The 14,038-nt window shown below is 56.0% G+C and overlaps 4 protein-coding genes across 4 annotated transcripts; 1 reads left to right on the top strand and 3 right to left on the bottom strand.

Moving 5' to 3' along the window:
* Window positions 1-264: 264 nt before the first annotated feature.
* LTHEOB_3364 (Allantoate permease) lies at window positions 265-2,162 on the top strand (the record flags this gene model as incomplete). The annotated part of the gene is made up of 4 exons (XM_035512279.1): window positions 265-676; window positions 776-1,262; window positions 1,327-1,473; window positions 1,565-2,162. 4 exons carry the CDS (start codon window positions 265-267, stop codon window positions 2,160-2,162), a joined length of 1,644 nt encoding a protein of 547 aa, XP_035363257.1.
* A 924-nt stretch (window positions 2,163-3,086) lies between these two features.
* LTHEOB_3363 (RNA polymerase rpb1 c-terminal repeat domain-containing protein) lies at window positions 3,087-6,876 on the bottom strand (the record flags this gene model as incomplete). The annotated part of the gene is made up of 3 exons (XM_035512278.1): window positions 3,087-5,786; window positions 5,852-6,647; window positions 6,842-6,876. The coding sequence occupies 3 exons, from the start codon at window positions 6,874-6,876 to the stop codon at window positions 3,087-3,089; spliced, it is 3,531 nt and encodes a 1,176-aa protein (XP_035363256.1).
* A 1,644-nt stretch (window positions 6,877-8,520) lies between these two features.
* On the bottom strand, window positions 8,521-9,315 carry LTHEOB_3362 (Coiled-coil domain containing protein; the record flags this gene model as incomplete). Its single annotated transcript, XM_035512277.1, has 2 exons — window positions 8,521-9,037; window positions 9,155-9,315. 2 exons carry the CDS (start codon window positions 9,313-9,315, stop codon window positions 8,521-8,523), a joined length of 678 nt encoding a protein of 225 aa, XP_035363255.1.
* Window positions 9,316-11,806: 2,491 nt separating this feature from the next.
* On the bottom strand, window positions 11,807-13,266 carry LTHEOB_3361 (Nitrosoguanidine resistance; the record flags this gene model as incomplete). The annotated part of the gene is made up of 2 exons (XM_035512276.1): window positions 11,807-12,854; window positions 12,908-13,266. 2 exons carry the CDS (start codon window positions 13,264-13,266, stop codon window positions 11,807-11,809), a joined length of 1,407 nt encoding a protein of 468 aa, XP_035363254.1.
* Window positions 13,267-14,038: the final 772 nt, after the last annotated feature.

Below are 14,038 nucleotides of genomic sequence, written 5' to 3'. Positions count from 1 at the left end.
TTTCTGTCAACCTGATATTACCACGTAGCGGTGATGGTCCGATGCTACGTTACGGGATTCCTACCCCGTCAGGTGGTGGGATTGTATACCCCGCAGCGTAAGCAATGGTAGGTGGTGCATGCCGATATCCAAATAAATCATGCACCATTTCGCCTCAGACAGCTTTTCCTTGCACTCCAATCCACCATTCACTGCGGGATTTTGTTCCATTCCATATTGTACGCCTCTGAATGTACACTTAGCACCAAAAAATCAGTCCTTAATATGTCTTCTTCCCACCCACCGAGCATCACGGACGAGAAGTCCTCAGTCCCTACAACTGGAAACAAGCCATTTGCGGACATCGATTCTGGTGAAGTCGTCACTGTAGCGGACAAGGAGATTCTGCCAGTGAAGACATCGCTTCGAGACGCCGACGAGGCCCTGGCGTTTCTGCAGAACCATCCACGCGCGACGGAGATCACTGCAGAAGGAGCGGCGATACTGGAAGATGAGGAGACAAGGAAGAAGCTTCTCCGGAAGATCGATTGGACTATCACTCCACTCCTGGCGGGGACATACTTCTTGCAATTTTTGGACAAGAATACATTGAGTTATACGAGCGTGATGGGAATGAGGGAAGATACGGGTCTGAAGGGGCAGCAGTATAGCCATGTGAGCATGCTGTTCTATATTGGTGAGTGCGGTTACCTTTTCTGCATGTTGCCTCTTTTTTTTTTCACGTCTTTGATATTCACAATTTCAACATCGAGTATTTGACTAAGACCACACGTAGGTTTCCTCGCTACCGAATTTCCTACGCAATACCTCGCCCAGCGCGTCTCGCGGCTGGGCCTCTACCTCGGCACAAACATTGTGCTCTGGGGCATTGTACTCTGCGGCCACGCGGGAACATCGTCATTTGCCGGGCTTGCTATCTGTCGCACCCTGCTCGGCGTGTTTGAAGCGTGCGTGGCGCCCATATTGGTGTTGATTATCGCCATGTGGTACCGTAAGGAGGAACAGGGAACCCGCGTCTCGTGGTTTTACGTCTGCAATTCAATCACCAAGATCTTTGGAGGCCTGGTTGCCTACGGTATCAGTTGGGCGGAGGGCTCAACGTCATTTGCAACTTGGCGCATCTTCTTCTTGGCTATTGGTGCGCTGACTATAGCCGTGGGCATTCTGGTGTGTGTTTTCCTGCCTGATTCGCCCGTCAAGGCGAAGAGGTTCAGTGATGCGGAGAAGGTGGCGGCACTGATGAGGGTGAAGGAGAACCAGAGGTGTGTAATTCCATCTCTACACGGCTTTTCACTTCTGATATACATACTAACTTTTCTCGCTCAGTGGAACCCAGAATAAACACGTCAAGAAAGATCAGATCATTGAGGCTTTCTGTGACCTCCGCGTCTGGCTCATCTTTCTCAGTGTCATGCTCTCATCCATCCCCAACGGTGGCATCTCCAACTTCAACAACATTCTATTGACGACTTTGTACGTATTTCTCCATTTCTCTGTCTAAATTCCACTCAAGAAACCTTCTCCTACGTGATCTCTCAACGCTAACCCCCATCCCTCCACGCAGCGGCTACACCGACCAACAAGCCCTCATCCTCGACGCCCCCAACGGCGCCATCGGCATCGTCTTCGTCCTCGGCGCCGGCTACCTCTCGGACCGGTGGAACGACCGCTCCACCGTCATGCTGCTCTGCCTCATCCCCACCATCCTCGCCGCGGCCCTCATGTACGGCTTCGTCGACGCCGCCGGCCACCCCCACAACAAGCCCGCCCTGCTCGCCGCCTCCTTCCTCTCCGGCACCTTCGGCGCCGGCTTTATGATCAATCTCGCGTGGAATGCCTCCAACATCGCCGGCCACAGCAAGAAGGTGACGGTGAACGCGCTGACCCTGGTTGCCTTTTGCACGGGCAACGTGCTTGGGACGCAGACGTTCAGGAGCGATGAGGCACCCGGGTATGCGAGCGGGAAGATTAGCATCATGGCGTGTTTGGCTGCGAGCTGTCTCGTGGTTGTGGTGTTGAGGCTGTACAACGGGTGGTTGAACAAGAAGAAGGAGGAGGTGCTGGCGGCGATGGAGGATGGGGAAAGGGAAGCATTGAGGGAGAGGATGGCCTTTGCGGACGAGACGGATAGGAAGAACCCGTTCTTTAGATATACGCATTAGAAGGCCGAGCTGACCGGAGAAATTCCTCCTTGTATGGGCAGTTGAAGCTATCGTCCGGACCAGGATGTATAATTATTAAGGCATAGTTGCTTAGATTTCAGGGAACTGCTATTCTTCGCGTCAGCTTTCTCCTGTAATGCTCCTCGGTATGTGCGGCTAAATCTACGAGGAACAGAATCGACACTTAGAATAGCAATGTGTATGGCTCTTGACGGTCCTACGCGAGGGCCATATATAAACTCAATTAACCAAAGGGCATACGTCAACAAAATCAAGAATGAATATAACTAAATCGACTGGATTAAGAAGGCGCTGCATGCACCAATATTAGGTTGGGTATCGTACGGATACAGCAATGCAACGCCAGACCGAAGCAAAAACTACGAAGCGCACCATCTGATTGCTCAGCACCAAAAACACTCATCTCAATGCTGTGCCAAATACACGCTTTTGCAATGCAAATTGACACAGAAAGAAGTTGCGACGCAAAAACAGCGGTAGGGGAGGTAGAGCGCGCGAATAAAAGCAAAGCAGACGATCTAGGGTATGAGTGTTACGGACTCGGAACGAGGTGATGCAGGGGGTGAATTCGCAAGCAATGCAATGTGAAAATTTGGCTCTCAAACAGGAGCCCAACGTGCTAATGCTGACAATGTCAACCGCTCTCTTTCGAGAGGTACTGGTGGTAGCAGTAGGAGGAAGACTGGTGCCGATAAACGAGGAAATAGAAAACCCATCCGTAGAAGCAAAAACCGGCCCTCCAAAAACCGTGGTCCGACCCAAACGTCCCGATCCCCCAAAAGCCGCCAAAGGAACTCTTCAGAAACCGTTTCGTTCAATCATACAAGCGTCACCGTCTCGAAGCTCTTCGTCAGTATCGTGAATGTAAGCCGTGGAACCCTTTTCCTTTTTTCTTTTCTTTTTTTATGCAGCCGCAACCTCGGGCTTGGCCTCGTCGCTGGCGCCGTTGGTCTGCTCCGAAGGGCTACTCTCAAGCTCCTTCAGCCTCGCGTCGGCCTTGTCCTTGGCCTCCAGGACGGACTCGTACTTCTTGGCAAGCTTCTCGTGGGCAGCCTGCGTAGCGTCAAGCTTCTCCTCAAGCGCCTCCTTCTCGGCATCAGCCTTCTTGATCTGCTCCTCCGCGGTCTCGAACTTCTTCTCCGCATCGGCCTTGGCCTGCTCAGCGGCCTCGAGCTTGCCAGCTGCGCCGGCAGCCTCTTCCTTGAGAGAGTTGACCTCTGCCTCAGCGGCAGACTTGGCCTCGTTAGCAGCGGTGAGCTGGGACTCGAGATCAGCAACCTTGGCGGCATCGGCCTGAGCAGCAGAAAGCTGAGATTCGAGCTCAGAAATCTTGGCAGTAGCGGACTGGGCCTCCTCTTCAGCCTTCTGCACCTTAGCGTCAGCCTCAGACTTGGCCTGCTCAGCAGCCTCGACCTTGCTCTCAGCCTCCTTCTGCTTAGCCTCAGCGTCGGCGAGCTTCTCGTTGAGCGAGGCCTTCTCAGTTTCGGCGGCAGAGATGTCCTGCTTCAGCTGCTCAATTTGGGAAGCCTGCTCCTTGACCTCATCGAGCTGGACCTTGGTCTCGGCGAGCTCAGTCTCAAGGGCAGCCTTCGCCTCGTTGGCAGCAGCAACGTCCTTCTCAAGCTGCTCTTGAGCCTCCTGAGCGCTCTTCAGGCCGGCGAGCTCCTCAGCGTGGGACTCCTCAGCCTTCTTGAGGGCCTCCTCAGCAGCAACAGAACGCTCCTCGGCGGCCTTGGCCTTCTCCTCGATCTCAGCGATGGTGGCAGCGGAAGCGTCCTTAGCGTCCTGGACCTCCTTGAGCAGGGACTCAAGCGAGGTGAGCTGTTCCTTGGCGGCGGTGTGCTCGGCCTGAGCGGCCTCGAGGTCGGTCTTGGTCTGGTTGTGGGCGGCCTCAAGCTCGGTCTTCTCGCTGGCGTGGGACTCGACTTCCTTGGAAAGAGCCTCGATCTTGCTCTCAAGCTCCGACTTGCCCGAAGTGTGCGCCTCGATTTCCTTGGTGAGCTCCTCGACCTTGGCATCGACCTCAGCCTTGCTGGAAGTGTGCTCATCAACAGCCTTGTTAAGCTCCTCGATCTTAGCCTCGAGCTCAGACTTGCTGGAGCTGTTTGACTCAATCTCCTTGGTGAGTTCGTCGAGCTTGGTCTGCACTTCGGCCTTGGAAGCGGTGTGCTCCTCAATGGCGTTGTTGAGCTCCGCGACCTTGCTCTCGAGCTCGGACTTCGCAGAAGCGTGGGCCTCAACCTCCTGGGTGAGTTCCGCAACCTTAGCCTCGATCTCGGACTTGCTGGCGACATGTTCCTCAACCGTCTTGTTCAGCTCCTCAACCTTGCTCTCGAGCTCGGTCTTGGTGGCGGCGTGGCCCTCGATTTCCTTTGTGAGTTCCTCAACCTTGGCCTCAAGCTCGGGGATCTTGCCCTCGAGCTCAGAGACCTTGGCCTCAGCAGCGGCCTTGGCGGACTCAAGTTCGGCGGCAGTGGCCTCGAGCTCAGAAACCTTGGCGTTAGCGGCCTCAGCGTCGGCCTTAGCAGACTCAACCTGGCTCTCGAGCTCGGCGACCTTGCTCTCGGCCTCGGCCTTGGCAGCCTCCAGAGCAGCGACCTTGGCCTCAAGCTCGCTGATGACGGTCACAGACTCCTCAGCCTTGGCAATCTGAGCCTCGAGCTCGGCGATCTTGGATTGGGAAGCCTCGTGGGCGGCCTTGGTCTCGCCGTGGGCGGAAACCTCAGACTCGTGAATGCCCTTCGTTTCAGTGTGGGCGTTCCTCTCGGTCTCGAGAGAAGCAACAAGGCTGGCGACTTCGACGCTCTTGTCGGCGAGCTCAGACTGGACGCTCTCGAGAGCAGCCTGCTTCTCCGCAAGACCGGCCTCGGCCTCGGTCAGCTTGTGACGCAGTTCATCAAGCTCCTTTGCGCCATTCTCAAGCTGAGCCTGGGCCTCGGCGGAGGCGGCGGAAGAAGATTCCTTGTGGGCCTCGTACTCCTGCTCAAGCTTCTCGGAGTTGGACTTGACAGCAGACAGCTCCTCCTCCAGGGTGGCGATCTGGGTCTTCAAGGACTCGGCGGCGGCCTGGGCCTCCTCGATAGCCTTGGCGGCAGCCTCGCTCTTCTCGTTGCCAGCAGACTCAACATCGTTCTTAGCGGCCTCGAGGTCAGCGGAAAGAGCCTTAATCTGCTCGTCGAGCTTGGCGCTGGTGGCAGCGGCCTCCTCCTGGAGACGGGTGGACTCAGCCTGCAGGGTGTCGTGCTTCTCGGCATGCTCAGCGGCCTCGGCGCGGGCAGCAGAGAGATCCGACTGTGCGGCAGCGAGCTCAGTAGCAATAGAGGCGATCTTCTCCTCCAACTCGGCCTTGAGAGCCTCCTTCGCGGCGTTGGCCTCCACGACAGCCTTCTCCGATTCCTCACGCAGGGCGGCGAGCTCCGACTCGGCTTGCGTAGCCTTGCTCTCAGCTGCCTGGTGCTTCTCGGAAGCATCGGCCAGGTCAGACTTCAGCTTTTCGATTTGGGAGTCCAAGTCAGCCTTGAGCTTCTCGGTGGTGGACTTTGTTACGTCGTGGTCGCGGATGAGAGCGGTGATCTTGGCCTCGTGCTCGTGCTGGATAGCATCCTGCCAGGGCACACTGTCAGGTAACCGGATTCCCCCGCTTCCGAAAGATAGAAAGGTAAACTTACCAGCTTGGACTGATACTCCTGCTCACAGCCCTCCTTGACGGAATCCCTCTCGGCCTTCCGGGCATCGGTGATCTGCTGCACCACGACGCTGACCATGTGCTCCTCGAGCGCAGCCTTCTGCTGCATGAGGGCAGTCTCCTTGATCTTGTAGTCGGCGGCGAGCTCCTCGGCGCGGTGCTGCAGGGTGCTGACCTCAGCGTCGCGAGCGCCCAGCTGATCGTTTGTCTTCTCGAGCTGCTTCTCCATCTCGCTCAACTGTCTCCTCAGCTCCTCAGCCTCGCTGACCAGCGAGTCGCTGCGGGGTGCATCGTCGGCAGTCTCGGGCTTCTCGGGCTGTGCGGTGCCACCGAAGAAGTAGCGGAACATGTTGCGCTTAGGTTGCGAGGGCTTTTTGTCGGACGAGCCGTCGTACTGGGCGGCCTGTAGGGCGTGTGTATCTGAGACGGCAGCTCGCTCAAGTTTTGCTCTGCGGGGCTGCTGGGCGGTGAAGGTCTCTGGTTGGATGGAGTGCTGGGAGCGACTGCTTGACGGTGACGCTCTAGACGGCGATTCGCGCTTCGAGGTCGAGGGCTGGCGCACTGGACCTCCGGACTGGGCAAGCTGCTGGTCTACCTGCTGCTCGAACTGGTCGCCCACAGAAAGGATGGTGCTGAGGTTGGCCCGATCGCGCTTCACGCTCTCTCGGCGGCGGACGTTTTCAAATTTGCGAACGGCGCGTGAAGTGCCCTTCTCGATGTCCTCGATGATCTTCTTGGAGGGTCTGCGAGTGATTTGCGGGCGAGCCTCCTCCGGGGTGCTGTTTACGGGGATAAGTAAACAAACGAAGACCGCGGCAACGCGTGGGGGGGAGGGGAAAGGGAAGATAGTGCAGGGAAGAGAGGAGCGGGAAGAGGGGAAGAAAAGGCGGGAAAGGAGAAGAAAAATTTGCTGGCGTGCTGTCTCTGTGGAGTGACGGTGGATAGCGCCGGGGCGGGTGGGTGGATGGCTTACTCGGAGCTGCGCCGGCCTTTCCACAGGCTGGTCATGTTGATTTGCGGCGGGTCAAGGGTCCGCACGGCCCTCGCGGTACATAGATATACGTACTGGTGGTGAACGTCGGCGCACTGCACAACAGCAGAACTCTGACGGAGCGGGATGTGAAAAAGGCAGGAGGGAGGCGCGTACAGTTAATAATTATGCTCCCAGCAGGCACAGCTGCGACACTCCAGAACATGCCTTCCATTGCACTATCCCAGGCGCGAGTTAAAATGGCGATGTCAACATGCGGAAGCTATGGTGCTTGGGCCAGCTCCTGCAGCGCGCCAATCAGCGCCCGACACGACCGGGGCTACGAACAGCACAGCAACGGCGAGCCTGCCCTCTGCGAAGTGTGTTGCGGCCCTGCGGGCACCAACAGCAGCAGCCTGCCGGGCGCTGCCGGGGCGGGCGCTGTGACGAGCGGGAATCCATGGCGTAGCACGGCCGCGGCCCATAGGCGGCCTCGAGCACGCGCGCGAATCCTGGCAGCCGCCAGCGGAAGCGCCAGCGCGTAGTGCTCCCATCGAAGAGCCTCAGTGTGCTGCCACAAGCGCGCGGGACGGGTTTCGTGTTTAGCACTGCTGCCCGTCCTTGTGTGACTGCAGAACTCAACAACTTTTCGCAATGGCATCGCGCGCGCTGTGCGAAGGCGGTCAGCGTGCGTCCCCATACGTCAGAGCTAGGTATGGCGTCACGCGTCGTTTGCTGCATTAATCCTCGACACAACTCAGCACATCCTTCACAAATGCATTCTCTTGACAAACAGTGCCGCTCACCCGCCATCCACGCCCGACCCTATCAGCGAATCGAGTTATCGCGCCGAAAACCCAGTCGTCACCCAGCCGGCGCGGCCGTGCGTGATGTGCCAGCAGATGCAGGACGTGTCTGGCGCTCGTGCGTCGATGCGGTGTGTGCGAGCCGGCCGCGCGCCAGGATCTGCCATCCTCGCCCGAGCTTTTCCCTGCGCGGGACAGCCTCTACCGGTTCTGACTGTTGCTGCAGGGACTGATAGAGCTGGGCGTGTGTGCTTGTGATAGAGCTGATCACTGGGCTATCCTCGACTGATACCAGCGCCAGATGCATTCGTCTGCAGTGGGCAGCATCACGAATCTAGAACTTCAATCAGGATGGCGATTGGGTATCAGCCCAGCCTGTCTTACTCTCGCGTCAGATAAGTGAGGCGCCTAGGAAGATGAGTTGGCAGGGCAGCGCAATCATGGTGTTGAACACATGAAGCCGAAACACAGAACCAGCCCTGTTTCAGAGTCGACTGGTTGTCACCGCGCGGCGCAAGTAGAGGGCTGCAGCTGCGTGGCCGTCGCTCCACCACTCGGGACGGGAGATCTCCAACTCTATGCTTCGATCTATCCATGGATGATTCAGTACCGTACAACAGACAACTCCGTTATCAGGGCAGTCTCCGCAATTTTCCCCAAGGGCCTGGAGTGTACCCTCTTTTCCCTGACCATCACGCGGTCCGCCACCGCCAACGAGCTATCGACTGTGGAGTCTCACAGGCAACCAGCTCCCGGCAGTGCCATGATTTCCCATTGACCCAGCAACTGGTGATCCCCCACGGCAATCATCCGCCACAGCCAAGCTGGTCCAAAGCCACAGGCACGCTATCTTCACCGCCTCGATGCCTGACTTTCTCACGACTTCTCCGCGAGACGGTTCTCCACCTTGCTCTTCTCTGCCGCCTTGATGTCTGAAATCTCTTCGCGTGTCGAGTTGAACTTGGCGCTGACTTGATTGAATGGGTTGTCGGGGTGCGTTTTGAATTCTTTGTAGATCATCTCGATCTTTTGGTTGCGGCGAAGGCTCTTGTCGTCCTTCAGCTCCTCCAGCCTGCGCTCCTCGTACGCCGCATATGCCGCCTTGAAGCGACGCTCCGGGTGCCTGTCGACCTTGTCGTCGCCCTTGCCAGTGCCGAGGGAAAGCGCGTCGAGCGCGTTGTCGATACCGGAGGCGTTGAGGGTGGCGCCCTTCTTGGCCGGAGCATCGAAGGCGCCGAGAGCGTCGTCGAGACCACCACTGCGCGTCTTCTTCTGTGCCGTCTTGTTCTTCGAGGGCCCCTTGCTGGGCAGCGAGGCCTCCTCCTCGCGCATCAGAGCGTCCTTCTCGGCCTTCTTGCGGTCGGCCTCAGCCTTCTTGGCTGCCGCAGCTTCACTGTGCGCCCAACCACGTCAGACCTTCAGATACACATGAAGACTCGGCGCTAGGCTTCGGGGGCCTAGCTCAGGTGCCCATACACCCTTCAGAGTGTTCTGTATGCCGGTGACTTACGCCTTGGAGTTGTTCTTCGAACCCTTTGCCCATTCGGCATCCTCGGCAGCGGCCTTCACCTTGTTGGAGGCCTCCTGCTTCTTGGCCGCGGCCTCGGCCTTGCGCGCATTGCCTGCGGCCTTCTTGCTGTTCTCACCGGCGCCCTTACCGCCTTTCGCCATGTTGTGTGCTGGTGTCGCGGCTGACGCGAGCTCTGGTGCAAGCTAAAACTGAGACGTGGGTTGGGCGCCGAGATCGCCGGGTGGGTACGTAGAGCTAGCGAGCGGTGAGTTAGTGGTCGAGCTATGGGGTGGGTGGATGGCGTACGTTTAATCTAGGTAGATGGTGGTAAAGTTAGAGGCTGGGGAAAAAAGGTAGGTTGCCTGTCGGGCCAAGAGCTTGCACTGCGATGTCGCCGCCCGATGAGTCGGAGGAGGGGCGCGAAGATTTAGCGCCCGCCCGTACGTCAGTCAAGCGGGGTCGCACATGGCACGAACGCCACAACAAACCCTCGACCGCACCCGGCCGCCTTCACCCGATGGCTGTTTGCGTAACGAACACGATGCGCATGTCTCGAATACTGATAAAGGTCCGGATGGCTCAGATGAAGTAGTGACGCTCTTCTGCACCACTGGTTAAAGATCGGTTTGTTTTACATTGCTGTAGTCAACGCAACTACAGTCCCCTCTCGCAGCCGATGGCTAGCGTGGATTTGTATTTTGCTCATGTCATGGGTAGTTGAAGCTATCGTCTGGACGAGAATGTCGAATTAAAAATTCTACATACACGTCCGGACGATAGCTTCAACTACTCACATATGTTAATTTTTCTAAGGCAGAGCTGGGGCATAGTTATGCTATGTTCTAGAGCCCTGCTAGCAGTAGTTGAAGCCGCCTCACCCTGCTACGGCCCGCCGCGTCTTGCAGCGTCCTGAAGCGTCATCCCAGACCCAGCAGTTGAAGCTGCCTCACCCTGCTGCAACGAGTGCGGAACTATTCTGACTCGAAGGGGGTGATTAAATTATACTGGAACTTTTTCATGCGGGTGGATGTTGAGAAGCTCACTGAGAAGTTGATGGGCGCTATGCCCAACAGTACCATCCTCGCACTGGGCACTCGGGATCTTGATGTACGAGACATCATAGATTTACCTCGCCTTTCTGACCACGTTCTTCGCCTACCAGGAAATTACATCTACATCACAGAACTGGAAGAAAAGTTGAAGGCGTATATCGGATCAGCGAACGGCCAGTTTGGAGTCCTTGGCCGTTGGAAGAGTTACAACGACGACGTCAAGAGGGCCAGACCAACATCCTACCCATTTCAGAATGAGCTACGTCAGAAGAAAACCGTTTGTCACCTTCGATCACTGTGGAATGCGCCCCACAAGAAAATCAACGTGTTCTACATCGCATACGAGAGCATATCCCAGATCTTCTTCAGAGCCGTGGATGTACCGGCTACGTTTGCATGCAAGTTGCTGAACGCAACTATCATCAAGAGTTGGATTACCAACGTGACCAATCGCTTTATCTCAGGATTCAACCCTACGCTCCCAAGGGCTTTCCTCCCCGGCTATAACCAACTATGATCCATTGCGCAAGGGACCCCCGGCGTAAGAAGAATCAAGGAAAAGATCGTTTGCATTCGATGCCAGCGCAAGTGGACGAAAGATACGACGTTCCATTCCCTTCATTCGGGTAGCCCTCTAGAGCAATGGCTATGTTATAATTGTTATGGCTCGTGGAGGAGACATGGCATGATTCGCACGAAAGAACATGAGCTCCGTCGGCTCAGCTGGCCGAAGAGAGTGCCTAAATCAGGAATGACTGAGAAACCGAAAGACGGGCTCTGCAAACACCCGCACCACCAGTCAAGAACGAAGGACCCCAAGGCCGAGCGAATTTGGAATTGGATCTGGGTGTGCCGCACTTGCGCGGAGAGGGAACACCGTAGGGACACGAAGGAGGCTAGGAAGAAGAAGAAGAAGAAGAAGAAGAAGTAGCAAGATAGCTCTACATGGTGAAGGTTGAAGGTGCTTTCTTTTTATCCCTCCGTTGTCCATTTCCCAAGGCTGATACTAATACACCTCGCTTTATAACTAGGCGAGTATGCTATGTTTGCTATTTCACTTTCCCTCCCAATACGTAATATGTAGAAGAAGAAAGCTGCTGAATGAATCATTGCAACAAGAAACTCGTGTTATGGTGATGTGTCTGAGAGGATTTGCGGCGCGCCGCGATAGGTGGTAGTAGGGCGCGGCGGATGGCCGTTTAATAAGTACGTATTGAAGAGTTCGTCTACCTCACGTGTAAAAGACGAAGAGCGTCCTCCTCGAAGGCCGGAACAAACCACCAATCCCAACCACTCTACTCCTTTATTGAGCGCATGCGAGATACCCTTGTATGGTCGATCTAATAACTAAAACAGTCTTGGTCACACTAGTTTGTGCAAGCAGGCCGTAACATCAAAAGAGGGGAAGATGTATAAACTACAAGAAAGCGACATATATGAAGTGAGGTTTGTACATATTATCTAAGTCTAGTACTACATCTCTTCAGTTGCTTAAGAGCCTGAAGTAAAAATTCACTTTTTGTTGGTATCTCTCATTCATCCGTTCATCAGTTCTCATGTAATCACACCAAACGCCATGTGACACAAATGAAAACGACCCTCAAGCAGAGCTCTGTGCTGCGGTGCTAGGCGTTCTGCTCGGTTCCTCCCCCTTCTCCACGTCTGCGTTTGCGGACTGTGCTGTAGCAATCCTTCCTTGCCTCTCCTCATCACCGCTCAGTATCTTCTCCCACTTCGCCCTCTCTGCCGCCCCCGCGGCCATCGCGTCATCGCAGCGCCGCCTAGTCGAGAAGAAACTGACAACAGTGCCGACCAGCCACCATGAGAAAAGAATGGGCAGCGCGCGGTAGTTGACATTGGCGCAACCCTTGCTCCAGATCGAGGTCATGACGTCGTAAAGTTCCTTTGCAGGAAGCGCATAGCTCCAATGGTAGAACCCGGCCGTCAACTCGAACGGCGCTACAGCGGCACCTACGTTGAGGATGATCCAGGTAAAGACGAAGAAGGCAAGGAATGTCATGGGAATGAAGGCTGTAATCGCGTCATATACGTAGTAGTTAACGTGCATGAAGAGCCACAGCACCATCCAAGTTAGAGCGAAGTCGCCAGCGCTCACGGCCCACGATTCCCTGTATTCCCATGTGAAGGCCGTCGTGACTAGAGCGGCTGTAAAGGTGAAGATGACAGAAAGCACCGAGCGTGCGATCCAGTTGTCGAGGCGAGGAAGACGGCTGAGGAATTGCATCTGCGCCGAAATACCGTTCAAGGCCATGACGAAGAAGAAGTTGATCAACATGGGCATGATGACGCCAACAGTGTTGTAGAAGACGCGGGTGCCGTGCGTGGTGGGTTGGATGGGGGCTGCAACACCTTGGATGGGGTTCAGGAGGGCCTGGACAGCAGCGGCATCGGTGACGTTGACTGCCTGCGCAGCGCGAGTACCATTGATCTTGTGGTAGACAACGCCAGCGGCAGTAGCGAGCTGCGCGAGGTTCGACTGAACATATCCTTGTGAGAAGGAAGGATACCGTGCACCATTCCAAATATAGGTTACCGTGTCGGCGGGGTTATAGGAGGTGGCAGCGTCACCACCAGCCAGAGCTGCAGAGAGACGACTGCTGGCGTCACGATGAGAGTAGATTGCGCCCCTGGTCGGACATTAGTAACTATGTTCCGAATCAAAATGGAAAGGTTGCCTCACCAGTAGTGTCCCTTGCACACCGCCTCGCGCACGTCTGCCTCGGTAGGATATTCCGAGACATCATGCTGGATGAGAGTTGGGAAAGTGTTTCCTTGGAATTGCTGGTAGGCGCCGTTGACAGATTGACCAATGAGTCCGCCGTCAAAGTCAACCATCAACATCTTGAAGTTGTGGACCCTGTAAGTGCTTTTGAAGACGACGCCGTATAAATAAGAGAGATCGGCGAGGAAAAGAAGGTTAAGTGCAAGCATGGCCACGACCGAGGCCATGACGAAGCCTTTTCTCTTGTCGTTCCAAAAGTCATGGCTGCGGTGGATGCGATCTGTAGAGCGATGAAAGAAAGATGAAAGTCCTGCCATGGTGTTGACAATGGGCAGATGAAACAAGACTTCAAAGAGACGGCTGCGGAATGTGGAGAGAAATCCCAAGAGATGGGTTGCAGCGAAACGTAGTTATAGGAGAGCGGCAGGCGCCCATGGCGCGATCAACATCGCCTTACGACGTACGGTCCCCATCTGCCTCGTCAACAGGCTCGGCCGAGGCCAGGGATTCGATCAGTCGTGCCCTTTCTGGTTTGCTAACGGCGAATGTAGGAGCAGCTGGGACCATCTCGGTCGCTCGGACCAAGCAAACGCCGACTTCTAGACAAAGGCGGTTGATACGCACGGAGACTTCCTGCAATCCGAAATCTCGGCCTCGGGCTCGCTAACGAAGCGGAGGGATGCATAGTCACATCACGAACCCTGCGACGTCTTTTTTGAGGCGGATGAGGTGTTGTGTCAGCCTCCAGCGTAGTCGGATTCTCAGCCACATCAGTGCTTACTTATCGCCGTTCCCGACGCCGCATTGCAAAGGGGCTGCAAAAGTCCTTGTCGGTGGTAAGATTTCTTGGCCGGGAGCTAAGGCAACAACTAGACACTGCGCCTGACCCTTCCCCACTCTGCATCAGATGAACCTGTTTGATTCGCGAATATAGTGTGGAAGTCGCCGCCACAGTCCTTCGCGACCGAGACGGACTAGGGCCGCGATGCGTTCCGTCGTCTTGGCACGGAGCCCGGAGATCGGAGCGCGCGAGCTTTGTCATGGGGTCGTGGCCGTGGCCGACCTTGCTGTGCGAGGCCGAACTGCCTG

This window comes from Lasiodiplodia theobromae (genome assembly GCF_012971845.1).
Source record: "Lasiodiplodia theobromae strain AM2As chromosome Unknown scaffold_8, whole genome shotgun sequence".
Lineage (NCBI taxonomy): Eukaryota > Fungi > Ascomycota > Dothideomycetes > Botryosphaeriales > Botryosphaeriaceae > Lasiodiplodia > Lasiodiplodia theobromae.
This window is presented reverse-complemented; position numbering and strand designations above follow the sequence as displayed.